Source organism: Stegastes partitus, unplaced genomic scaffold (assembly GCF_000690725.1).
Source record: "Stegastes partitus isolate 25-593 unplaced genomic scaffold, Stegastes_partitus-1.0.2 Scaffold23, whole genome shotgun sequence".
Lineage (NCBI taxonomy): Eukaryota > Metazoa > Chordata > Actinopteri > Pomacentridae > Stegastes > Stegastes partitus.
The window spans coordinates 986,341-1,013,402 of NW_007577754.1; the positions used below are offsets into that span (position 1 = coordinate 986,341).

The 27,062-nt window shown below is 39.9% G+C and overlaps 3 protein-coding genes across 5 annotated transcripts; 1 reads left to right on the forward strand and 2 right to left on the reverse strand.

The window, feature by feature from the left end:
• Positions 1-4,217: 4,217 nt before the first annotated feature.
• On the forward strand, positions 4,218-6,419 carry LOC103367537 (regulator of G-protein signaling 5-like). The gene is made up of 5 exons (XM_008295602.1): positions 4,218-4,328; positions 4,443-4,532; positions 4,906-4,967; positions 5,181-5,347; positions 5,480-6,419. Exons 1-5 carry the CDS (start codon positions 4,234-4,236, stop codon positions 5,672-5,674), a joined length of 609 nt encoding a protein of 202 aa, XP_008293824.1. The 5' UTR covers positions 4,218-4,233; the 3' UTR covers positions 5,675-6,419.
• Positions 6,420-10,590: 4,171 nt separating this feature from the next.
• uchl5 (ubiquitin carboxyl-terminal hydrolase L5) lies at positions 10,591-17,408 on the reverse strand. The gene is made up of 11 exons (XM_008295616.1): positions 17,229-17,408; positions 16,721-16,784; positions 16,535-16,640; positions 14,964-15,089; positions 14,273-14,334; positions 13,704-13,834; positions 13,424-13,487; positions 13,236-13,338; positions 11,974-12,087; positions 11,699-11,797; positions 10,591-11,000 (listed from the first exon to the last, which is right to left on the reverse strand). The coding sequence occupies exons 1-11, from the start codon at positions 17,302-17,304 to the stop codon at positions 10,956-10,958; spliced, it is 990 nt and encodes a 329-aa protein (XP_008293838.1). The 5' UTR covers positions 17,305-17,408; the 3' UTR covers positions 10,591-10,955.
• A 295-nt stretch (positions 17,409-17,703) lies between these two features.
• On the reverse strand, positions 17,704-23,828 carry glrx2 (glutaredoxin 2). 3 transcript variants are annotated; one of them, XM_008295635.1, is made up of 4 exons: positions 23,781-23,828; positions 22,508-22,574; positions 21,059-21,235; positions 17,704-18,552 (listed from the first exon to the last, which is right to left on the reverse strand). In XM_008295635.1, exons 2-4 carry the CDS (start codon positions 22,571-22,573, stop codon positions 18,388-18,390), a joined length of 408 nt encoding a protein of 135 aa, XP_008293857.1. In that variant the 5' UTR covers position 22,574; positions 23,781-23,828; the 3' UTR covers positions 17,704-18,387. The 3 variants fall into 3 exon arrangements, with proteins under 3 accessions (XP_008293857.1, XP_008293864.1, XP_008293850.1); XM_008295642.1 differs by having other exon boundaries at positions 23,719-23,795; XM_008295628.1 differs by lacking the exon at positions 23,781-23,828 and adding an exon at positions 23,571-23,704.
• Positions 23,829-27,062: the final 3,234 nt, after the last annotated feature.

A 27,062-nucleotide genomic window follows, 5' to 3' on the forward strand; every position in this document is an offset into this window, starting at 1 on the left:
ATGCCTTTTTAAAAATTACAATCAACACTTGTATTGTAGAGTCTTGCTTTTTCAGTTAGTGTCCAGGAAATTCATTTGACATTTTTGCACTTGCAGGCCATGTTGCAAAATCAGTCCAGACTTTGAAATGACACACAACTAGATAAACTTAAACAAAAGAAGAAGAAGAAGAAAAGAAAAGAAAAGAAAGCAGCTCCAAAGACTGTGGATTTTTTTATTTGTATTTTTTTGTTTTCTGTATGCTTTTGATTACTTTTCATTTTAATTTCTTGTGCATGTCATTGTGCACTGCAGACTGGGACAACGGGGCCAATCAGAAAAACCTTTTTAAGTATTGTGAGCATATATAATGACAAGTATTCTCAAAGTGGTAAAAGATTTGGACTTATATACCACTTTTCTACATTAGCAGTGCTCAAATCATTTGCAGTGTTTCCCAATTCATTCTCACACACAGAGTAATGACTACTTAATGATTCCAGTCAACCCATAATCATTTCAGTATTGTTAATGATGAGCATTTATTAACAATTCTGTTACAGCTGTTTTACTATCCCACTGAAGTGATCCTGATAAATAAGTTTAACCAAGTGTGTCAGAGCAACCCACAGCTGTGATCTAGATTCAGGCTGAGAACTTGTGTTAGTTTGCAGAATGTGCAGCTGCCCTGTTGGGATTTTAGGCCATGTTTATTAGTTGAATTTTTAACTGTGAGTTACATACTTTGCTGCCAAAATGGAAAGCCAGTTTCACAGTGGTTACTATCCATCACTTCTCTTTATTTTCTCTTCACTTAATAAGTGTTTTGGAGTGCACGTGTCTCAGCTAAAGCGGTTCATATGGGTATTTTCTTCACATTATAGATGAGTTGGTTGCCTGCCTTGTCGCGATGTCCTCCGGGGCTGGAGCACATCTTTCTTTTTAAGCTTCATACTAACTTTAAATAGTCTGCTATAGTGTTGACAGCTGTTAACCAAAAAAAAAAAAAAAAAAAGGAAGAAAAGCCCTTACAGGGGTTAACAGAGCAGCTGGGTTTTTACAACTACCACAACTTCCAAACACAAAGAGGACAAACTCTGCAAACCAATGCTGGGAATCACCTTCTGCGTAAGGCCCTCTGGACTGAACTTGTGACTGAGTGGAAACTTGGCTCTGCTCTTCATCCACTTCTAAACAGACGGCTGCTTACACACAGTCTGCACATCATAATAAACACACGAGGTGAACACCATGTTTTCACCCAAACTGCTGCAACGGAGAGAGAGAGGGAGGCCAGTTGTAATCACAACACAACGCTGCAGGTGACGCAGATGCAATATAGCACTGATAACAAAAGGTGATGATTCTTTACATATGTGTGTCCTGTTCCATAACAGAAATGCTCTTTTAGTGTTTCTGGGATACGACGTCATCGTCAACCATTGTTGTTACAGGAACACAGAGTTTACTGCGCTTAATTGGTAGCTGCTGTCCAAATGTTACCCAGACCGTTAAGGCATCCAGAACATGCATTGTTTTTGCTCCTCTGTTACAAAAAGTCCTGCTCAGTTATACATATCATAACATTGTCTCCTTTTTTAAAAAGAAGAAAGGATAATCAAGATTACTTCATTTTTTGTGAGTAGTTTTCCATTCAAAAGTCACACAGACAAACTGTACCTTTACTGGAATGAAGAACATTTTCATAACCACAGATTTGAATGGAAATAAGTGGATGGAAACAAGGCAGGGTAGGTGCCAAGTGAAAGTAGTGTGGGTTACTCATCAACTGTGCATAAAAAAACTGGACCTGCAGGTTTGACCAAACACTGTTCACGTATTTGATTCATCTGACACCCTGCTGCTATACCTTGTGAAAAAAGCAAAAACGGAAATTTGTGCTTGTGTACATGCAGAAATACGAAGGTCTGTACGTGACATCTGGCATGTTAAGCTGACTACCTGAGCTTTAGTCAGTGTGAACAGCTAAGTGTTGTGGCCATGAATACATTACTGACTGTTTATTTAATGAGCTCCTGCAAAGCTGGGATAGAATTAGCTGGCAATGCTTGGATTTACTTATGTAATATTAGTTTCCTATGAACACACTATTCTTTATTTGTAGGTGTATCTAATCTAGATGCCTATGTCATTACACGTCAAGTCGGAGCGGTTGCATTTACTAATGATTCCACAGAGAATCCTGCAGTTCTGCAGCTCTGTGGCGCTTGTTAGCATCTTCTGACTCATAGTTGGTTTTCTGAGCTCAAATCCATTTATATTTCCAGGGCACACAGCTGTCTGTCTAAAGAAAAGCCAGAAAGATCAGTCAAGAAAAGAAAAGCTTAAAGAATAAGCTAAGTCTACGTTAGTTCCATAGCGACGACTAGCTAGCGACCAAAGAGCTAGCAGCTAAAAAGCTACATGTCGTTCAAGCTGGTAGCCGATCCAAACAGCTAAAAGGTTGACGTACATTCATCACCGAAGACTATATAAGATGTGCCTCCTCTGGTTGTAAAAAGAAGTCATACTATACAAAACTTAATGAGAAACTGTTTTCTATGAGTTCTGAGTTATATCGCTTGCTTGTTACATCCAATTTAAAAACAAACAAACAAACAAAAAAAACATGACAGTAAATTCAAGATTTCAAACTCGAGGCTCCAAATCAGCAGGCCATAAACCATTAGGTGATTCTGCTTTTATTTATTGTCTATGTGGACAAAATGTAAACTCAAATGCTAAAAATGTTAACATTGCTCCAAGTCTTAGCCACAAGAATTTTAGTAATAAAATGTCCAAAGTATGTATTTTCAGCTTAGAATGAACTTAAACTGAGTTAGGCATAGCTTAAGACGTCATGAAGGGTTAGCACGATGGATCATGACTGCTGGATTTCATAATGTGTGTGCAGTGGAAAATGGTGTTTAGTTACATAAGTTTTATGAGGATCGGGAGATACAAGAAACTGAAAGTGTGCTAGCGTCAGTTGATCAGTATCAGCCGGTTCATCCATGCTTTCCATTCAGCTGACTAGTGACCGTCACATTCATACAGGCGCCTTGATAACCCAGCACTTTGCACTGAAGACTGCTGCTGCTGTAGCTCCCCTCCAACCTCCTCCTATGGTGTTGAAGTTGTTGGCAGTGCTCCCTTTAATAAGATCTAATGTTTGCGCGTGTGTTTGTTGAAGGAGGATCAGTTCCCCTAGCAGCACCTCACTGCTGCTCAGAGATCCCTCAGAAAGGCAGAGTCTTATCCATTAAATCTAACTGTAAAACACTTTGCTATAAATGGTCAACTCCTTAACTGGAGGGTCTCTGACTGACTGAACCATGTTTCCGAGTAAGCGAGCTCTAGGTACTCTCTGATATTTATCACTTTTAAACCAACTCATCTGTAACTTTTCTTTTTTTTTTTTTTTACCCATAAAACCACACTGGAAGTAACCACCAAAGGCAAACAGGTTTGGTTCGATTGAAGCTTTAAATAAACCAAAGTAAATATGAGAGGTATGTACAGTATGTGTTTTTTTTTAAACACCCTACCTACAGAGGTGAGCGGATATTACATCATCACTTCTGTACCAACCTGTCACATCCCAACATGCCATCATAGCAGAAGTCATGATGCTTCACGGCTCCACACCTTGTGTGAGTCATTCACTGAGCATGAACACAGCATGTAGTGTTTCAAGTACAATGAATCAGTTGTTCATGACGATGTTCATGTCGTGGGTCACTCCTAGCAACATGGAAAAGCACTTTCATGGTTAAGCGCACCGGGTCTGCGTCGTGCTTTTGCATCTCATTCATTAAAGTTTGTTTTTTGTGAAATGAATGCATCTGGATGCACAGAGCAGCTGCAGTTTGACAAAATGTTGTAAGAAAGAAAACCCCACACACACACACACACACAAAAAAAAAGGGGAAAGTAAAGTTCCATTACTCCTCAACGCAACATTACTTGAAGGATGAGGGATCTTAGTGTGCCATGTACGTCACATCTTGACCTTACCCTTAAAAATGGAAGCCCACAGGATACTGGGCATAGGGAGGGAATGTTTATGCAGTGACAGCCTATCATTGCCTCAGGCCCTGAGAGTCATACCAGGGCAGATTGCTGTTTACACAGCAAGAGCCAATGGTGTTAAAGACCTGTCATTCCAGGCACCGCCTCCCGCCTGCCGCGCTCTGGAGAGAAGCTATAAAGTCGTCCGACAAGCCAAAAGGGAGAAGCAGAGGAAAGTGAACCATGAGAGGAAACCTTACCGGTGTGTCATCCCAAAACATGGCGTTTACTGACTGCGTGAAACCCACTGAGCTGCTCGCAGACAAGAAGGGGATCAAGTATGTTCACGTGGTGTTTAATGGCAACGCTCCTGCTAATAATGATGAGTTTGTGAAGTAACTGCACTTCCATAAAGCACTGATGAGTGAACTCTCTTTTTTTTTTTCCAACAGGAGGAAAAACTGGAGAAACAGAATAAGATTTCTCCTGAAGTCAAACTCTTCTCATTCGATCCTGCACCAGAAGAGAAACAGATCGTACAGGTGAGATCTATTTATTCTGTTTTCTGTGCAGCATCACATTTTTATGCACATAAATTGTGTTTGTGGCAGCTTTGGTTGATATTATTTAAGTTAATAAATATTTCAATGAAGTTTGAAACATATTTTGCATGTGTTGTTGCATGACTACACTATTATGTTAGGCCTTAAATAATTAGTTAAATTCTAAATAAAATGGCAATTAATGAGTGTAAAGGGGGAAAAAAGAGAATTTTTTTTTTTTTTTTTAATTAAGTAAATGTAATAATTAGCAACATGTTTCTGTAGTATAATACATTTTTAAATGATGATGACACTGTACAAAAGTAGCACCTGCCTCTCCTCTAACTGTCTCTCACATGTTCTCCACCCTCAGGCCAAGCGCTGATGACGTGAACCAATGGGCGCAGTCGCTTGACAAGCTACTCAGTCATACATGTAAGTATCATTCACCCGTCTATTGGCGCAATGTTGCATAAAAGAGTCTCAAAGGTCAAACGGTAACTGTGAGTTGAATGAGAGCGTTTTATTGGCCTCAATAAAACAAAGCCTGTAATGGCTTTGCACTCATTTTACATTAACGGGCAAACAGCCAGTGGATGTCGCCAGCCTCGTCTTTAACACTTCTCCGTCCCTCTTTCCTTCCAACAGACGGAAAAGCCGCCTTTTGTATCTTCCTAAAATCTGAGTTCTGCGAAGAGAACATCGAGTTTTGGACAGCCTGTGAAGACTTCAAGACGCTCACGTCACACAAAGAGCTGGTGTCCAAGGCCAACAACATGTACGAGGAGTTTATTAAAAGTGAAGCTCCCAAAGAGGTAACAGCTAGCCTTCATAGAATTGGATGTAAATCGAAATATATTGTTTGATTAGTTCCCCAAGCTGATTTATATACCTTTGAGTTTTAAATATACACAGTATTCATTGTGGATGTTTTTCTTTGGTGACAGATAAACTTGGACTACCACACCAAAAACGCCATCGTCCAGAGCCTCCATGAGCCCACCGAAACTAGCTTCCTGGCAGCTCAAAGGAAAGTTTACAGCCTGATGGAGAATAACTCGTACCCCAGATTTATCCACTCCGACCTCTACAAAGAACTGTGTGCAGCTGCCAGGGGAGAGGGCAAGCACATTAAGTCCTAGTCAAACCAGACAGCCGCTCCTGAAGTCATTTGTTTACCGCTGTGACTGTGAATAGACTGCAGATAATGTTCATTCCAGACACTGCCTTGGAATAATAGACCCGAATGCAAATTCCAAGCATAAACATTAACAGAGAGTGTGGAAAATGCAAAAGCCGAAAGCATTTCTAGTCAGTCCTGCTGAGAGCTTTTCAACAAGGAAGCTGGGATGATTAGGATGGATTGGATGCCGTATGGTGCTGCAGGCGGTGCAGACACCATTGCTACCAGATGGGATTAAGGTTAGATTTTCATCACTGGAGCTTCACCTGCACTTTCTTTATTACACTATCTGTTTGGTATTTTAAGCAATGATGCTATTTGAGAAACTGCTGTTGTAGAGCCACTGCATTCAAAGCTTAAAGTCTGTAAAACTCTGCACGACTTGCCTCACGTTAAACCGACAGTGCTGTCAGAATGTATTTTCTGTAATGACGTCCACTTGAAGACTCTGGACAGGAGTCATTCACACTTCCTATGTAGCCTTGCTGTTTATTTTCCTGCTGTATGTGCAGCAGTTTACACAGAAAATATATATTTATTATTAACATCCACGGTTTCCACTGATGGCTGCGTTTGGCCTGAAACTACTGTGACAATGTTATACACTGTAAAGATTTTGATATTGCTTCAAGTGTTTAATGTCAATGTAAGCTTGGTGCAGCTGGACTGCTTGTGAAATAAAAATGTATTCTTCAATGCCGAAATGTCTCTCATGTTTGTTTGCAAGCTCAGTGCAAACATTTAAGACTTGTGTGGGAACATTGTACGTCACCACTCTAGAGAATTCAGAGGTTCCATCCACATCCGACTCACTCTCTGTTCACTGTTCAAACATCTATATTGCTGCTAAAGTGAATAATGAGAGATTTATTTACTCAAACTCACTTTTTGTCCACGGAGGGGCGGAAGAAAAATAAGATGCAAACACAAAATCAACATAATATCACAATACGATTATATACAGTTATTATACAGCTATTATAACATAAATGTAATAAAATCCAAACTCAGAAAAGCCTCAAAACTGCACTCTTTCTAACAGCCAGCAGGGGGAAACTCCTCTTGTTGCAAACAGAAATCAGATTTAATACAAGTCTACAAGGAAATGTTCCTACTTCTCCCTTGATTTATTACCTTAAACGTATTTCCTCATGAATTAATGGTCTTAATACCTAGTTGCAAGACTTTTTAAAAAAATTTAATGATAGTGTGATGTACTTATAAACTATAGTCCCACTGTCCAAGTGTCCTCAAGTTATCCGTCATATTTATCTTTCATTCTTCACGTCTGGTTTCAAAATAGCAAGATGACGACAGCCAAATTCTAAACTAGGCACTTAAACAAAAAAACTAGCAACGTCACAGCAGCTACACCCATCTTTTACATACTGTCTACAATGATCGCCTTTATCTCTGATATGCATTAAATGTTTGCAAATAGTTGTTTATTCCAACAGAGGCAACATTAGCATTCATTTCGAGCTTTGTTTCAAGATGTCTGACAACAGGAAGTGCAACATTCATTCTTGTTTAAACTCCAGTTTGGGTCTCCACCAATTACTGAGGGGAAATATCGCTTCAGCCACTAAATGTTCCACAATATTTACCACCTCTGTCTGTGGTTCAGCTGGAGCTGGAGAGGTTGGGTACAATGGGTTTATAGGAAAGCTAAATGAAATGTCAAAAAAAATTGGAAATAAATAGATTTTATAGTAGCTTTGAAAAGCAATGTAGCACCTAATTCCCTGTTAAACACTGTGCTAACAAATAAATCGCTCTAAATGATCACTTTGCTGTTTTAAATGTATTTTTTGTGTGGCTGCCAGTTGGCTCTTATTTATCTACAAGACCAAAACGTGAAATAGCTAAACAGTGAGATAAATGTCATGCACTTTAGGTGTTTGGGTTAACAAACCGATCTAAACATTCTACGCGGATGCATTTTTAGAAACCACGTGCTGCATGTTTAATTTGCAAAACAACATTCCTCATCTTTTTGGAACATTACATTCCTCTTTCATTTCCCGTACTGTAACAATGGCCCCTGTGTTTAGAGTTTGAAGTGCAGAAGCAGCAAGGAGAACACCCTGAGTGACAGCAGGGTGAGCGCTCCCCTGTCCGCCGTGCCTGCTCTCCGGTGCCGAGGCTGTGAACCCTCGGTGGAGGCTGACAGTGGCCAGACAGCCGGACGTTGCCGCTGACAGGCCCTGCGCTCTCCTCAGACCTGTGGCCTGCTGTCCCTGTGCGAGGAGATCATCTTTTTACAGCAGCAGTTCTTCAAAACCATATACGCCGCTTACCCTACGGGTTAGAAAAATAGACTTGTGGTCTGGAAATTACTGGTTTAAAAACCCCTCAGTGGCTTTAAAGCATGTGTTTTTAACTGTATTCATTAACCCTGTGAGCCCTTGACTATTTTAAGGGTAATTTCACTGTCTTTGCCCTTCAGCTCTCGGCCATTAAAGGAATAGCAACTACTTGATGTACCTTGTTTTTACAGAACAATCTAGGCTATACAGATCTTCCACCATTTGATACGTATGCATATAATACTTACAGATCTTTTGGAATGAGCCTTTAGATCAAGGAAAATAAATATTTGTGTAGAGTCTCTGCTCTGACAATATCAGAACCATGATGGTGCAACTGAAAGACTTAGAAACTGAAAAAACGATGTGTCTTACAGAAATAAATATCGTTTTGTCACATACAGTAGTTTCCTTGGTAACCAGGCAAACGTTTGCCACCAACAACTATTATCTGTTTAGTCTGAACGTGGAAGGCCTATGCTGTGAAGCGCGAGTGACTTAACCTGAGTGCAGAAATGAGTAAAGATGTCACTTAGCAGAAGTTTGAGGTCTCCAAAAAGTTATTTCTTCAGCATATATGTAAAAAGCAAATTACAAAAGCTCTACTTTTTCTTGTCATACATTAACCTTATCTAGATAATAACATATATTTGCAATAAGAACTTCATGAGTAATTCAAACAAGAGTAATGGATGTGCAGGTGGATACATAGCTATATGCAAGTTATAACAGTGATTAAATTCGATGCAAATTCAAAATGAGTTCCTCTTGCTGGCACTTCATCGCACAAATGGCTTGTTAGAAAGGTCAAGCTGCCTGGTTTCATTCATATGTGCTACACTGCAGTAAGCACTTCAAGAGCAATTCAGCCGAGATGAAGGGATGAGGAGTTGGACACAAAGTGCATCTGTCAAGCTTTAAGGGGTTAAGGCTGGAATCCTGGGTTGGATTATTATTTTTTTCTTTAGCTACAGGGGTGTCAGTGTCAGCCGACCACTTTGATCCTGACTATTGGATGATTCGACATTAAATCTGACATTCTTGATTCCCTCAGGATAAACTGTGATAACTTTGGCGAACTTTTCATCTGGACCCAGCATCGTGTCAAAACACCCCTTTGTCCAGTTCTTTGGTTGATGCCAAAATACCTGCAGACCTTATTTTTCTTTCAATTACTACTACCAATGTTTCTTCTGCTTTTTAAAAATTTTTAACTTCAAGAAATCATTAATTATCTTTATCAACTACAAATGCTAAACATTTGCTTGCTTCAACTTCTCAACTTTTCTGTTTTATATCATTGGAAAATTAAATACGTTTGGGTCTTGGACTGCTCTTCAGTGATAGAACAAGCAATTTGAGGCAATCTTGGGTTCGTTTCCGAACAGTTTAATAAGGACTCATCTGAAAAAAAATATAAACAATTCTGATTCACTGTCCTAATACTCGTGTTATTTTTCAATCTTCCATGTCTGGGTATTGCTCCGGGCCTCCAAAGCCTTCGGAGGCACTGCACGTGATAATGAGCTGTACAAATAAACTTTCCTTGACCTTTAAAGTAGGCCTACCCGGCACACATTCCGTTACGCAGCAGTCTGGCTATTTTTAAGCCCCCTTTTTTTTTTGTAGCATCTGCATCTGTCTACCGTAAACATGCTCTGCTTTTCGACCTCAGTCAAAGATGAAGGAGCAGTGACGACTAGCACGTGCGATAACAAAGCGAGCACTGTGTCGTAGTAGAGGTATGTCATGGACGCCCTGCAGAACTGGAACACTGTCACAGCGAATACTTTTTGTTTGCTCATCTGTGTGGCCCGACAGGTTAATAAAACACACTGTTCTTTCTCTCTGAGCTGGTAGTAAAACCTGTGGGTTTTCATTTGTTGCCATGCACGATCTTGGCAACAGACGACTGGGATCAGATCCAAGGAGTACTCGAGGTGTGTATGTAAACACTGGGTCCAAATTTAGAAACGCGCCACGTCCTACTTTGGTCAGCAGACTGCAGATACGTCAGACTGCACAAGCCTTTAGACGTAGACTCTGTTCCAGCGCAAATTGGCCAAATGCAGCTTCTCAGCACAATACAGTCCAGAAGTTGATTTACAGGACAATTCAGAGGTCAATACAGAATCCCATGTGCAGAGCGTCAAGACAGCGCTGCGGGAATCTACCCAAAAAAAACATGCGTCATTAAAACTGATCCAGTCTTTTCCTCGTGATGCACTTTTTAAGGACGTGGCAGCTTGATTGTGTACTCGCATCAGGTCTTATGCTAAAACACAGACCTTTAATGTCTGAACGTTGAATAAAAGATTTGTTATTGATCTGCTGAAAACATTCTGTAGCTGATTAATTTAGGACAGTTTGGTACATGGCTTTTTAAGATGTACAATACAGTGGCTGTCATTTCACTGCTACACCACTAGGTGGCGGCAAAGACCTACCACCACATATATATACCTTTGATGGAAAAATACATGTAGAAAAGTTTAATAAAAAAAGACTGCTACGTTGGAGGAAGAAGCCTTATTTGCTTTAGAAATCCGTCCATGAAAACAAACAGTTCACAAACAACTAGACATTTTATTATGAAAATAAGACAGAACATAATTTGAGCACATAATCCTTCTATCATGCATTAGAGCTGATGGACACACATGGAGAGTGTTTTTTTTTTTCTTCTTCTTTTTTTCCCCCAGGCAGTCTCTCTGCTACACCTGCAGTGCAAGTTCTTAATGTCTGGATGGTTCAGAGGATGCCACAGTGACAGAGTGCTGCAGACCATCCACGATCATGAATGTGAATATGATAGGTCATGTACAGTATCTCTGTGTGGCTCACTGATGAAAAGAGTGACGGTAGCTTTGTGGATGGAAGTGTGTTTGTTTTTTGTGTAATCAGAGGCTCGTCTGGTGATGTGTTTGTTGTTCACTTGGCCTCCTGGGCTTTTTTGGCGCTTTGTTTCTCCTTCGCCTGTCGAGACAAACCCAGAGATGACTGCATTAGTATCTGTGGAAGACTGCAGTATTTCAGTTGTACACTCCTTTCATCATTCTTCTTGTTATTGCCCATTACAATGCCAAACAACAAAAACTGATTTAGAAAATGTATTGCACAGTATCGATTTATGAGAGGTGCCATTTCCTATAAAATGTTCCATATTTACACAGAAATCAGGACAGGATTCTAAATCTAATCACTAAATGTGTAATAATAGACAGTAAACTGTAATGCTTGTGCACACAAAAAGCCCAGAGAAACCTAAATATATTAATAATTATATTAATAAGGAACTGCATGCTTGTTAAAAAAAACAATAAAGACTGCCCTCTAGTGGACTGACTAACTACTGCAGCTCTGGCTGTTGAACAAAGTCAGTGATTAGCATTTCTTTTAAGTACTGCCTTGGCAATTTCAGCACATTAGTTAATTATTCTTCCTTTACAGCGACCCTTCACCTTGACAAAAGTCTTTCATTATCTGTTCTTAAACGCCTCTAAAAACTGCCCGTCGGTGGCACCCACATAGCTTATTAAAATGTGCATGTTTAATGGAGGGACAACCAGCAATGTTACAAAATGTCAAGGTGCTTATGTCTTCTGAGACAATTCATGGACTTAAAGTAAATAGGGATGTGGAAAGCTGCAGGAAAAAAAAAAAATACAAGTCACCTTTTCCACCAAAGGTATTAACTGCTGATACTCTGCCAGTGTCTTCAGTAGCTCCATGATGAAAGGCAGGTAGTTGTGTTTCCGTCGAATGTTTTCAATCTGTAAGAATACGAACGTGTGGAGAAAAGGTCCTTACATTTACAAACACATCCACAACACTTCAAATGTTAGCTTTGCTGTAGGCCAGTATGAGGTTGTTTTTTTAATATCAAAAAGGATGTTACATAAAGTACAACATGTCATTGTAGGGAATTTGTGACTGAGGAGGGACTCACCTTGTATCTTTTAAGTTTCTGATTTTCCTCTTCAATAAGGAGCTGGTACTTGGCAATCTCTGACTGGATGGAGCTAAGAAACGTGCTGCTCTGGTCTGTGTCCATCGGTTCATCCTGGAAACAGAAGGGGGGAAATGGTTTCTATCCAGTTTATATTCTCCCTAGTTCAGATGGCAAAAAATGAAAACACCAAAATTAAGGCAATCAGTACGGGGACAGATGGCGACGAGTATGCTAACTGATTAAACTTAAGCCACTCACAAAAATTCAGTACGGATTTATTGCTGGTTTTATTCAACAGCAATATGGGGAGATAAACTCAAAATGTATGCTTTTTATTGGTAATAACCAAATAAGGCAATAAAAAGTAGTTCCAATAAACAACATGTTAAGTCAATTTGTAGAATCTGTACAGAATATAACACTTTTGTCCGTTTAAGTTTCAACCATCTGAAAACCTTGTTTTTGACCTCCACTGGTTTAATGGTTCATCTTCCTGTTCTTCATGCACATGTGTAATTAAGGTGTGTTCAGCACACACTGTTTTTTTCCTTCATTATTAGGAGTGGTTGGTTGTTGCAACATGCATAAAGAACAAAGGGTGCAGCAACAGACAAAAGTTTTCATTCAGAAAAAAGAAGTCAGTAAAACAAGGATTTCCAGTCTGTGGTGAAGTTAGTCGTTGACTGGTACTTTACTTTTGTTTTGTTCACAAATTGTGCGACAACTACAAATTAAAAAAAAACAAAAAAAACAAACAAACAAAAAAAAAAAACAGACAATTTGATTTAATTCCAAACCTGTTAAAGGTCCAAACATTCGACTTATTCTAAATCTGATTTCTTGACAAATTGCTTTACTGATTTCTTTGCCCTAATCACTACTTTTCATAATCATTCAAGACTTCAATGAATGCTACTACACGTTTCTCTCATTCACCTGAAACTCCTGTTATTTTCTAAATGTTGCAATCAACAGACGATTGCTGCGTTACACCAGGTTTCATCAAGACACTGGAACATTTGTATCTGTCACGTGTCTCCAGAGGAATATGACAAATATGAAAAACGGATTACTGGACGGAGTCCACAAAACCAACCACTGTTTGCTTTTAGCTTAAGCCCAGCATGGCTATGATTTCGAACATTTGAAAGCTTCTTTGCTGATGCATTTTACATGTAGCTTTCAAGGGGGAAAAGCAAAAACAATAAATTATTCTTTGTAATGTCTGCACTGGATTCAGCTCTTTTGCTGCCACTCACTTCAGTAAGCTGAGTCTGGAGCTCTGCAATTTTCCTCTCATATATCATCTTTCTGTCTGATACGATGGCCATTAGGTTGAATCGGATCTCTCCTTCACTGTACCTGAAGAGGGGAACAACGAATGGCAATTAGAAAATACTTCATCGACACAGGATGTATCTAAAATAGATGTGCAAAAGATAGTTACTTCTGTATTCTTTTCTCGATCACTGGGCGAACTGCACTGATCCAGTCATCTTGGTTGCATGCACCTGGTGACAAACAAAAACAGTATACTGTATATATGGACACCTGCAGTAGCCGCACACACACTGTACGTCCTCATAAAAACTGGCAGTTTTATGAGTCATGGACCGTGGCCAAGAAGACAAAAGTCAGCTGTGCACAGCAGGGACTTTAAAGGATAAACTGACAATTTATGTTGAAAGCAATGAAAGACAAATAACAGATTGCCTTTTTATGCTTACCCAGGTCGATTGGTCCTTCTCGAAGTCCATCCAGCTCATATAACCTGCCATTTACAGGAACATAGCTCACAAAGTGGAAGGCGTCCTCGTCCTTTGCTGACGACTTTGCGTCAAATTCAAACATTTGCTGTCTGCAAACACCAAAAAACAACACAATTATGAAATCAAAAGCAAAAAAAAAAAAACATAGGAAAATAAAGTAACAAAGTAGGAAAACATTACACATGAGAATCACAACACAAACACAATAAATGAATTTTAAATACTTTTGTCCTCAATTAAATATATTGCAATGCACGCTGTGAAAGCACGCTACATGAGGAACGTGTTGTTTATTTTTATCCTTTATCATTCACTGAATTAGAGACGACAATCAGAACTGACTTTTATTGTTGGAATGACTAACAAATGATGCACCCTCATGTTTGCCAGTTTCCCAAACGTAGACTGGTGCATTAGCAACAAATTGGCCAATCACTTTTCACCGAGTTAGAAGAAAAAGCTAAAAATAACATGAAGCCAATCACACAGAGTCTCTCCAGCAGGAGCCGATATGAGCAGGAGCTTACCTGGCAAAGCCGTTGTGAACTTGTCGGATCACTTCAGAGTTGCTAAGAGCCAAACCTTTCATCTGAGGAGAAGATGCAGGATTATAACGCTGACTGTACAACCTTTTCCTGACAGCTACAGAGGTGTAAAGGACTGTATGGAACACGCTGTTTATTCCTTTTTTTAGTAAGAAGCCAAGTGTCCCTTTAGCTTTTCAATTTGCATTAACTAATTATAAGAAAATGAATAATTTGTTGCTTCTGTTCTGTTATAAAATGTCTCATTCATAATTAAATGTTGTCATTTCTGAGCTGGCTAAGACTAAAAACAGTACAGTGAAATAGCCCAAAGTAATGTTTTCGAGGTGGAAGTGGTCTCTACGTCTAAACCAGCATCATATATTGTGTGTTTCGCCTCAGTATTTGCAGGACTGAGTCATCACGGTTGGGAAGGCAAGAGGATAAACCTGGCAGTGTTGGAAATACAGGAGGAAATGGCTGTAATGACTTACTGCTCCAAAGGGGAAAGCAGTGCAAAGATATTTTTAAAATGCTTTATTCATTCACTTAAGTCTAACTTTTCTAGTCTTCACATAATGAATATTCAAACACAAAGCTAAAAAAATCTGTTGGGAAAAGTAGATTCCCAACCTTACACCAGCAGTTCAAACAACAAAAAAAACAAATAATACTGTGTTTAGATTTTACATACAGCGGCATCAAAGCTCTGTGAAAACTCCCGGAACTCCGTCAATGTGTCTCCAAGCAACATGTCAGAATGGGAGCAGTTGAGCAGAACGCTGACTATCGCCTGGGTGGCACAAGCGTTGTTAATGACCTGAAAACACACAGAGCAAATGCAAAATAAGTAATCAGACAGAAAAAAAGTTGAGTTGATTGATGCCGGTTGTAAATTCAGAAGTGGGCACTGTGTATCTGTCATAAACTGAATGAATAGATCTGAAAAGGTGCAGACAAAAAAATGATGAATTCTGTATTCTGTAATACATAATGTACAGCAAGTATATCATATACTGCATCAGAAAGAATAAGTGTTTTATAAGAGTGAGGAGCAGGATCCTTGCACTTTGTAGTCAGCTGTGCGCTTCATGTCACGGGCCCAGTAATGAAGAAGTGCAGCAATTCATTAGCTAATTCATAATCCAATTTGGCCTGAACTACTCTGCAGAGAAGATAAAAATGTTTTGCATTACACTTGGTTTCTCTTTTGTTCCGGTGAGTGCAGTGATACCCCGATGCACCCTCTCTCAGAAAAATAGAATTGGATCTTTCTTTTGGAAACTATTAGTAAGCAGTTACATATTGAGGCAAATGTATCTGGAACGGCACAAAGATAAACGTGGATCTACTGAGTACAAAAGCAGAGAAAGGCTGCCGGTTTCTCTGCCATAGACTTGTTTAAGGTTATTTATATTCGGTCTAGGTCATAAAACAGTAGCAACATGTACCGGCAATAGACACTTAATTGATAGGAATAAAAATGTTGTTTGAAAAAAATGTTCAGTGTTTCACTTACATGTATCTGATGCAAACCAAAGCACAACATAAAAGCTCAAAATTCAGTTGCATGAACAAACCCCAAGCTTTCTCCCTCCCTGGCTGATCAACAGTCTGTCATATCCCATGACAGCAGAGCCCCTTTGCCTCCATCACTGTAACCATGGCTTCCATGTAGGTCTCCCGAGGTGCGCTACTTTCCTCACCTCTCGTCAGCCCATCCAAACCCACTAACCTTTCCTGGTGAAGGCTGCGGTAGAGGCGTGTAATTAATGAGAGGCGGTAAAGACGAGCAGTTGCCAGGTCTCTACCAACGAGACAGGTTTTGCGGTATAAAACCACCCATTAGTCTGTGTCCCCTCCCCACCTTCACCTGCAAGATGCACTCCCAGCGGCCTGTTCCTAGGGATCAGGGACTCCATGTCGGGGTTGTCACAAAGGCTTGGGGTCGTCATCTAGTAATACCTGGTCCAAACTAAGCCACCAGGAGTCTTAACTACAGTTTAATGCTATGCTGTGGTTTCGCCCTTGTTGCCCTCTGTGCACCACTTGGTTTTAGTTGCATTTGTCATTTAATGTGTATTAAAGTGTGCCTATTCCTGTATTTTTATTTATGTGTCAAAATGTGTTTTTTGGCGTGTTGTGTTAACTTTAAAACCCTTAAAGGCACATGGATAAATAGGCCTAGCCCTAATTTATACTACAGCTACAAACTAATACAGTGTTGAAATATTAAAGGACTTTTAATGAAAAAACTAAATATACCTGTTTTGCAAAGAAGATGTGGTCAAGTCTTGAATCCTGGACAATTGATCCTGCTGGCTCCTCACCTGGCTGCCACTTGAACAGGAAAATCAACCCGTGAACTGGTCTGGAATAGAACAGATACATTAAAACGCCTGTCTTTAGAGGAAGCATGCATGGATAATAAAGTTGCATGTACAAACATACTTGAGGTTGTCAAAGTTCTCTGGCTCCATACTCCATATCTCTTCAACTTGGGCTCCTTTGCAGCCTGACAATGAGAAATAAAGTGTCGTACATGCATTTACACGGTAATAACTGCTTTATTAAGATCTAACTAACCTAACTGAGTCAGAAGCATCTCTCGGTGGTGATTTGACAGCAGAGCGAGGCACAACATATGTCCTCATTCAAGAGGGTTTGTTTACGCGCCGTTGTTTTGAACGCTGAGTAATGCTAGCCATGTAGCCTATCTTAATAAGCTAGCTAAAATTTCCCAATTATTGCATGCAATCTTTTTTTTTAAAAAAATACAGCGCTTGTGTGGCAGGTGACAACGCAAACACTGTAACATTTTCTGTTTTTACAAAGAAAATCAGTGGTTGCTAATTTGGAAATTACCATTAGCCTCAGGGCAGCTAGCTAGCTAGCTTGCGCTATCAGATAGCCACGTTACATTGAATGAGCAGCTAACGTTACCCTCCGAGACACTTACCAAAACCTTTAATGAGCTCTGTGAACACCCCGGGGTCACTCTCCATCAGACACCACTCGCCTGCGCTTCCAGCCATTCTTCACAATGCTGCTTATTCAACCTACTGTACACATATACAAGATGCTAATGTGTGAGCTTAGCAGTGTACCCGCTAGTCAAGCTAATTGAGCTGAAGCACTGGCGTGACCTCACCGTGGTGCATTGCAATGTGGGCAAGATGGGTGCGCGTGTTTTGCTCCTAAGCGTACACCGCAAGAAGCTATGAATGAGTGGCGAAAATTATTAAACATTTGCGAAAAACATCTTTGTAGAAAATATACTGTTCGCGTATTTCTTTGTAAAGATAAACAACAAAACTAATTCACTATCATGACTAAACAATAATTTTCTTATGAATAAGGACCAACGCCCGCCCTCGTACGAGAGGCGGGGTGACAAAAGAAGCACGCTTTTGTGAACACGCAGAGACCGACACTGGAAGCTGATAACAGACTTTATTTCGTATTTGTTCAAATTTATCTACGTACATTCAATGCATTAACAACACTGGAGTGTTTCTGAGTTGATATATTTTCAAAACTGACCAGCATCACGATTTCTTATCAATATACTTGTTTAGTAAACTAATAACCTACCCAATAGCAAAGAAATTCTCAGACACACTACCCAGCAAATCCTAAATCTCATATATAGTAATAGAATTTTTTTTGAGTAAAAAATATACAAAATTACTACATTTATTTACATAGTTGATGAAAAAAACTAACATTTTAGAATAAGAGCACAAATGTGCCAATTATACAAAATGCATCTCTGTTGCTCTTGCAAGACATGGACCATAAATAGAAACGACCCAGCACATCATGATGTTCACAGTTCAGTGATGCAGAATTTAAAACTGTAAAACATATCAATAAAACAAGTGCGCAGAAGTATGAGAAGCAGTTCCACTGTTCACAGTTGTTGTTTGAAAGATGATGGAGGCTTTAATAATAAAAGTACTGTACATCCCTGGATAAAAACTTGTGTCGTATTAACATCAAGTATCCAGTGAACTTTGATAAATAAATAACATGCTCAAGCAATGTACAACTTGCAGCAAGAGATCAAGCACACACTGACTAAATACAGGATTGAATAACACTAGAAGAACGGTTAGTCATTTAGCGGATTCAAACTGTCCGCTGCCCGAGCCTTCAGAGCTGCTGGCAGCGCAGCAGGGAGCACACTGCTCGATGAGGGGCACCAGCTTCCCCTGCTGATGGAGCTGTTTGGTGTCGGAGCCTCCCCCAATGCAGTTGCCATTGATGAAGACTCTCGGCACCTGAACAGATAAATCACATCATGACATCAGCGCGGTGGGAATGAGTGGTTAATTATCAGGTTGTATGTGTCACCTGACATCCTCAAGTAGCAGCCGTCTCGCTGATCTTTCAAGTCACAGCGTTAGACTTATTAATTTTTCATATCACAGCTGTACTTCAAAATCCCGACATGCAAACTTTAGAGAAGTGAATGTGCCCAGTTAATCAACATTTTAAACTCAATGTACAATTATTAGTCATCCATCTATCCATCCATTATCTATACACCGCTTAATCCTCACTAGGGTCGTGGGGGGGGTGGAGTCTATCCCAGCTGACTCAGGGTGAAGGCAGGGGACACCTTGGACAGGTCACCAGTCTATCACAGGGCTACACTTAGAGACAGACAACCAAGCACACTCACATTCACACACAACGATTTAGAATCACCAATTAACCTCAACATGTTTTTGGACTGTGTGGGAGGAAGCTGGAGAACCCGGAGAGAACATGCAAACTCCACACAGAAAGATTCCGGTGCCCCCACTGGGACGCGAACCAGCAACCTTCTTGCTGCAAGGCAACAGTGCTACCAACTGTGCCACCTTGCAACCCAATTATTAGTCAATCCATTGTTGTAACCAAATCTTGATTAAACCCCAAGTCTAGAAAATACTTGTCAGTTTTAAAGTTACGTGTGCATTTGAGGACTGACATCACTAATATCAGCTGGACTGATCTCCACAGAGCAGTTGGTTAGCACTGTTGCCTCGCAGCAAGAAGGTTGCCGGTTCGCGTCCCGGTGGGGGCACCGGAATCTTTCTGCGTGGAGTTTGCATGTTCTCCCCGTGCAGCGTGGGTTCTCTCCGGGTTCTCCAGCTTCCTCCCACACAGTCCAAAAACATGTTGAGGTTAATTGGTGATTCTAAATTGTCTGTAGGTGTGAATGTGAGTGTGCTTGGCTGTCTGTCTCTAAGTGTAGCCCTGTGATAGACTGGTGACCTGTCCAGGGTGTCCCCTGCCTTCGCCCTAAGTCAGCTGAGATAGACTCCAGCCCACCCGCGACCCTAGTGAGGATTAAGCGGTGTATAGATAATGGATGGATGGATGGATGATCTCCACAGAGGCTGCTGCTGCACACACATAGCCTATGTTCACACGCAACACAGTTTGTGAACACTGTTGGCTTTGGCATTTTTCAGGCATAATAAATGTTCTATTTCTTTCTCACTTTTATGGGGCACAAAGTCACAGAAGTCAGACCTGGAAGATGCTGCAAGCAAGTCAGACACAGACGGACCAAGAGATGCCCTGCTAGATGGCACATTAGTACTGTTATTCGTATACATCAGACTTGGAGAGGAGAGAAAACAAGTGGATCTGATCGCTGTTCCTGCACTTTAGTCTTAAATGGACAGCTCTAAAATGTATAGATATGAAAATCTACAAACTACAATTGTATTAAAATAAATCATTTATCCAAATTAAATCTGAAGTCAAGAGTTGAGCTGTTCCTATTTCAATTTGTAAACTAATTAAAGACACCCTCTAGTGAAAATTAAGTTGTTTTTTTAACATATCAACACGTCCATATGGTGTTTTTTGTTTGTTTGTTTGTTTTAAATATATGCTGGAAGATATTTCAATATTAAAACAAACAGTCAAAGCCTTGGCTGAGGATTTCAACTTTGAAACTGCAGTGTACCAAAGACAGTCTCCAAAGCCCAGTTTTAGACTGTTGGAGTTTTAAAGAGAACAAACTAAACCAAAAAAAAAAAAAAAACACAACAACATGTGGCTAAATTACTCCAATAATACAACTTGTCACTGTGCAGTAGAGTAGTTGTATGTGTTTGAGTAGAGTTGTGGGTAAGCTGGTCTGCTCTGGTTGCAGCAAGGAGTAGCTGAAGAGAGAGGTAAGTCCTTTGTGCATTCTAGGTCACATCTAAGCCACTTTTAAAGGCAAAGATGTATTTTTTTCATGAAAAACTCTGATTCGGAGTATCATTGCTGACCAGAGAGAGACTTCAATAAAATTATTTTTGTTTGCATATGGCCTTTGAATGTGCAAACACATGCTGGTCATATAAAACTAAATGCATGTTTTTCTAACTCTCATGAAGATCTAAAATCAAGTTAGCATTTTTCTATTAAGGGTCATGATTGTAAATTGTCTTTGTGTACAGACAGCCTTTCCACAACATGTTTTCAGAACAATTTCATATGGGAAAATGGCTAAAGAGTAATAGCAAAGTGAAGATGACGGTCTGAGAAGATGTGATTTGCCCCGGGGTTTTATCTTGAGTCAGATTCAGCTATTTTGAGTCAAGATGAAGTTCTAATTCTTGGCTGCAGCCCCAAAGAAAACACTACTCCAGTCAACCTAAATTTAACTTAAATGCAGAGCTGCCAGAACAAACAAGCTGTCAAACATGAATGTTTGGATTTTTTTAATTAGAAGCTTTAATAATAGGCTGCAAAGCTACTTGGAATTCCGATGCCAAAAATATGACATGAGGTTCTTACCGTTCTGGCACCGGTCATCCGAGCTAAGGCCTCCTGCAGTCTCCTCCCATCATTGTGCTCATCCAGTTCAATTACTTTGTAGCTTGCACCAATTTCATTGAACACATTTTTGGCCATTTTACAATAAGGGCAGGTGGTCTTGGAAAATATAACAACGCAGTTCTGTGACACCACATCCTGAAAGGTCAATCCAAAAAAACAAAGTTAATTAAATGTGAGTAGAACACAGAAACAGCTTTAACATGTCAGGCCTTAAGTGAGTAACTGAGCCAAGACAACAGTGTCTTTAATGAAATTCTCCCACTGTAACTTTATAGTCAGTGAGTAAACAGTGGCAGAAGTTGCATGAAATAGAACCATTTTGTAACCAATTTGTAAAATTGTAATTCATTGTAATGGTGCTAAATAACCAGAAATGATGGAGGAAGCAGCATCACATCACACTATATTCAGGACACAGAGACACAGATGCTACTTCATAATAGATTTTTGACTCAAAAGTAGACAGACAAACACAGATGGGAGATAATATACTGAAACCAAGTGACAAAAGATGCCAAGAAACACAACTGACTGAGAAGACAAGAAAAGCTGGTGGACAGCAGAAGAAAAAAAAATAGCCAAACTTGGTTCTCACTCTCCAGAAATAACTGAAACTTAACTAATTGTTTTAAATACCAAATGTAACAAACACAGTCAGTTAAAATTAGCTTGTAGAGAGATCCACTACACACTAGTGTTAAACAATGAATCACTTTCAAATCAAGATTGTAGTTTGAAACAATGCAAGTTGCAAATCAGAAAGTCTGTAATTTAGGATTTACATTCTGCAGCGCCTCTGACACGGGGTTTTAACTGTGGTGCGAATGGTTTCATAAATTCATGCCATCCTCTGACACAGGGTTTTAACTGTGGTGCAAGTGGTTTTATAAATTCACGCCATCCTCCTTGTGTGACAGTCACACTTTTGACTATAATATGCAAAAAAAACACATGGCTGCATAACTAATGACACTTTATGTACATACGTTTTTAAAATCCATCTTTTGCAGTCTAATGTCGCACACTTGGTACCTATTTATTTATCTTATTTTTATTTTATATTGTATATTTTGTTTTATATTATGCGTGTGCCTTCAATGTCGGGTGTCTTGTGGGGTTGTCTGCGTTTTTCTTTTAATGTAGCTGCTGTAACAAGTAATTTCCTGTAAAAGGATCAATAAAGTAATTATCCTATCCTACTTTGATGGTATCTCTTGTGGTAATGCTTAACATCACATTTTTATTCTATTGCACAACGTAAGCTTGAAAAAATATATTGCAAACCAAACCGTAGTATCTGTGGGGTAAATCGCAATTGAATACTTTTCCCTAATCCTTGAAGTACACACTGCGGTACCCAAAGTAACAAGCTAAATGCAGCTAACAGATCTGTAAACATGCTCTTACCTGAACATACTGTGCGCAGGCCGTGCTGGACAGACCTCCAGCAGTGGAGGATGTAAAATTCCCCATTCTGAAAAAGACAAATCATAATATTGGAGCATGCATTACCTTAAATAGAGCTGTACATGAGAATACAGTTGAGTCTAATTCAGGTACACATAGAGTATGTGCAGGTCCACGCGTTGACCTTAAAAACGTGAAGAACCCAAAGGAGGAGACGAACTGAAGGCAATACATTTGCATCAAAATAACATCCAGGATGACTGATGCTCTGAATATACCCATGCCCATTGTTAGATAGTGATACCACGATTTCACTTGCGCTGTTTCACTTCTGATGACGACCTGTCTATAACAGCAGTGAGGTTTATACTGTGGGTAATCCAGGATTAGAGTACACATGCTCTTAACTACACTAGTAATTAGCCCTGACTTGATGTTCGCATGTGCCAAACCAAAGTCCATTAGGATTTAGCAACATTAACAAAAATAAACACTCAGTAATGTGCGAACTTTGTAAAAGGTAGCTCTAATGAAACTTTACAGGCTTCATGAAAATTCGGTTTCATTTTTTACACACCTCAGTACTTTTTTCAGTTACATTTATACGTTTCCAATAAAGTCTTATCACCACCGCCCACTGCAAAGCACTTTAAGGTAACGTTAGCTAACGTCAATAACATACATACCAATGATAAAGACTGACATTTTTGAAGAGATACTGCTTTGCTGGTGGATCATATGCATGCCGAATTTGCTAGGAGTATCTACTGAATCACAAAAGTGCAAATCTTTGAGTATTTGTTAATGAGTAAGTCACTTTAATCGGATTCATTTTGAATTGCTTGATGTTATGATGGTACACTGGTGCGCGGTGAGCATGCGGCACGGAGTGGACAAGCCTACGTAGCTTCTGTGGACAGAAAATGATGTCCAGCGGCGTTGTATTATGTCCTAACGTTAACGGTACATTTTAACGAGTGCAAGTGCTTTTATATAAAGAACTTTGGTTGATTCAAAGAGCTAGCTAGCTCGCTGTTACTGTAGTCAAGCTGGTGGAAATGACCTTCGGCAGCCGGTCCATGCCGCCCTAGGAAGACATCCTGCTCGAAAAAACATAGTGAAAAAAGAGCAAAAGGCCAAAAAAGAATCAAGCTTCTGTCGTGGGTGAATCATGCGGTTAGTGTACAACCAGTTCTGAAGCTACACAACACCTTGCCTGCTGCGGTACACCTGCTTTTGCCTCTTATTTGCACTGTTTACGCCTGGTGCCTACCTTACGTGACCACCGGAAGGAGTTCCTCACGCGAGCTGCAATTTGAACGTAAGGTGACGTCAGCAGCGCGAACGTGAAGGCGCGTGACAGGGATCAGTGCTGTTTGTTGAAAATGTAATTATACGAGTAAATAAGTCAGTCTGTGGTGTAAATCCACATTCTTAGTTTGATATTTTTAATTAAAAATTGCATTTTCTTCCAAAGCAGACAGCAATGTACTGTAATTTCATTTTTTTTATGATGATGATGATGGTATAGGAAAATTGTCAGGCAAAAACATTTATGATATTCTGCATACCTGATTAATGTCTTTACTTTCTTTTATAACACTTTGTACATTATATACACTATTTACTTTAAAGGTTATTGATTCAGAACCTTCACTAGAGGTCTGGGAGTTTAAGGCTTCTGTGCTGTATCTTAGGATGGCACTCTACAAAGATAAAGGGTAATAGATCCCTAATGCCGTTTACCACAGGGACAGCTTTAGACTTAGTCTCGCTTAGCCGCTCCATACTTAATGATCTGGCTGCACTTCAGTGTGATTCTGCCATAGGAGGTAAAATCTCTGTTTTGTTTGTATTCCTTTAAACCAATCACAGTCGTTTTGGGCAGAGCTAACCGAAGGATGCAGCTTTGTTGTTCCTTCAAAACAGAGAACAGTGGAATGGTTGTGGTGGACCATTTGCATGCAGGGAGGTGAGCATTGTAAAAGGTTCAAGGCTCAAGGTCTTTTATTGGTCACAGACACAGTTATACATGGTATAACGTGCAAAATAGATAATCCATGAAAAAAAACAAAAAAAACACGAGTAGGGCCTCACTGTATGGTCCAAATCTTAGTCCAGAGTAGATATAGATAATGCGTAGATGCCAGAGGGAGTTGAGAAAGCCAGCTGACAGGAGAGGCTAATGGCAGGCTTTTACCTGCAGTCTACATCTGGTGAGTCAGACTAGTGTGGACTTGACCTTCCACCATCTTGAAAGGCATCATTCAGGTGGTAAAGCGAGTAATTGTAAGGTCAGTACTCCTTCCTGATGTTACTGTCAGCTGCCACATCTTTCACAACTGCTCTCTTCTACTCCTCATCGACCACCACTGTGTCTGATTGGTCAGCCAGCAGCTCCTTCTCATAAGGAACTTGAAGTCAGACCGGATTTTAGCTCTGTTGTTCTCAGAAACATTCAGTGGTGTATCTGTGTGGAATAGGAGGACTAGTAGCAGCCTGCTACTATGTGCTGGACTGTCTAAGGGGCACCTTTGCATAATCCTTACCTCGGGTCCAGTCTGTTGTGGTGGACCCCTTGGTGCTCAAGGCTTGTTCTTGTGCTGCCATAATCAGAGCCCTGTGCTGTCCTTCAGACCAACCTTTCTAGCCACGAGTAGGAGTCCTTGATGTCTGCATCCCATGGACAGGTTAGGTATGTCATGATATTCCCTGTTCCTTCTCATCCCTCTCTGTCTTCTGCTGCCTGAGGCACTCTTATAGCAGTTTGTCCTGGGGGACCATCTTCCTGATGTATTCATGGATGTTCCTTGTCTCATCCTGGACAGTCACTCTGACACTCATTAATCCTTTTTGTTGTTCACAGAGCCTCAGGATGCTAAACTCTGGATGGAACCTTTCGTGCATTATGGAGAATTTTTTTTCTTTGGACATCAGTGGCATATATATAAATATATGTCTATTGGCAATAAACAGGAGTTACAAAGCTTCTGCAGCTATAAGTCTTGTTAAATTCCAAAAAAAAAAAAAAGTAAATGAAAAGGTTTATTATGTGATAGAATGACCAAGAGAGACATGTAAACACGGACACATCGAGGGAGTTTATCCATTTTTTCCTCTTACTGTGTCATGTTTATTTATTTATTTATTTATTTTTTAAAATTGGCTCCTTTTTCTCCTCCTATTGGCAGCAGAGACCGACCTTTGGGCTGAGGTGGTCCATGGATGTAGTATTTAAACTGCCAACAGCCTCTATACTGCAGAAACAGGAAGAGAGCATGTGTATGTGTTCAGCTGGGATAATAATCATCAGATGCTGAAAAGAATGAGTCGTAGCCAATTGTGATTTGTAATAATAGCATTGATTGGTGACATTCTGGTTCCAAGGCCACCTCAAATGCACAGTGTTCTCCTCTCTGTATGCAACCCAACAGGTAGACAGTCATCCACTGTGATTCTGGTTCTGTCCGAGGTTTCTTCTTGGGAAAAAGGAGTTAGGTTTCATTGACACTGTCGCCAAATGCTGCTCAATAGGGGAATTACTGGTTTCTCTCTATAATATTTTATGGCCTTAACCATAAAGTACTTTGAGATAACATATGTTATGATTCAGCACAATATAAATAAAACTGACTGAATTGTATTGAATAAAAGTGCAACCTGTGCTGAGGTTAAAGAAACCAGCAGAAAGAACAGATAACATTCTTTCTGTTATCTCGCACTGCCCGAATGACAGACAGTACAACTGCTGGTACAAATGCAGATTATTTCTTCTTTTATCCTCAAAGGTTTTCAATCTCACTCTGTCTTCAAATGCAGGAAGACATGCACTAGTTCAGAGTTAACTGTTTCCTTTTTACCATGGTAGTCCGCAGTAGGTTCACAGGCTGGGGAATCAATCACAAATCTACAGATATCTGATGAAGCAGCACAGAACTGCTTCACATCAAATAGGGTTTTTTCAAAGTCGAGGAAGAAATGCATCATTTTGGAATGGATTTGAACCATCAAAGAAATCAGCAGTTTTGCCCTGGAGTGGATAATAACCGCACACAAAACCAGAAATGGTATAAAAGACAGTGGAGACTAGCAACGGCAGTTCAAACACCTGCTTCATAGCATCAATATGTGTGATAACAGACAAAGAGGGCTGGATAAAAACAGATTCAGTGTCCAACTGATCTACAACCTCAGTCATTTTGGTCAAGCTGGATGGATCAAGCTGGAGTCTTTTTCTGTCTGGCTGGATTTTAAGATGTTAAACTTTTCACATAAAAGGTAAAAGTTTCCTTTTGGAAAAAAAAGCTTAATCCATCATCTTCATACAACACTGTGTGCCTGTGTTTAGAGAACATTTTTCACATGTATAATCTTAGAATCATATGGGCATTGTTACCAAAGGTTGGCAACAGAAAAACTGATTTCCATTGGCTGGTCACATGGTTGCCATAGCAATAGCCAGTAAGAATCATAAAACCTCTGAATGCATGCATGTCATATATCTACATTTTATGTTGCTAAATATAAAAAGAGGTACATCTTCTATTATTGGAGT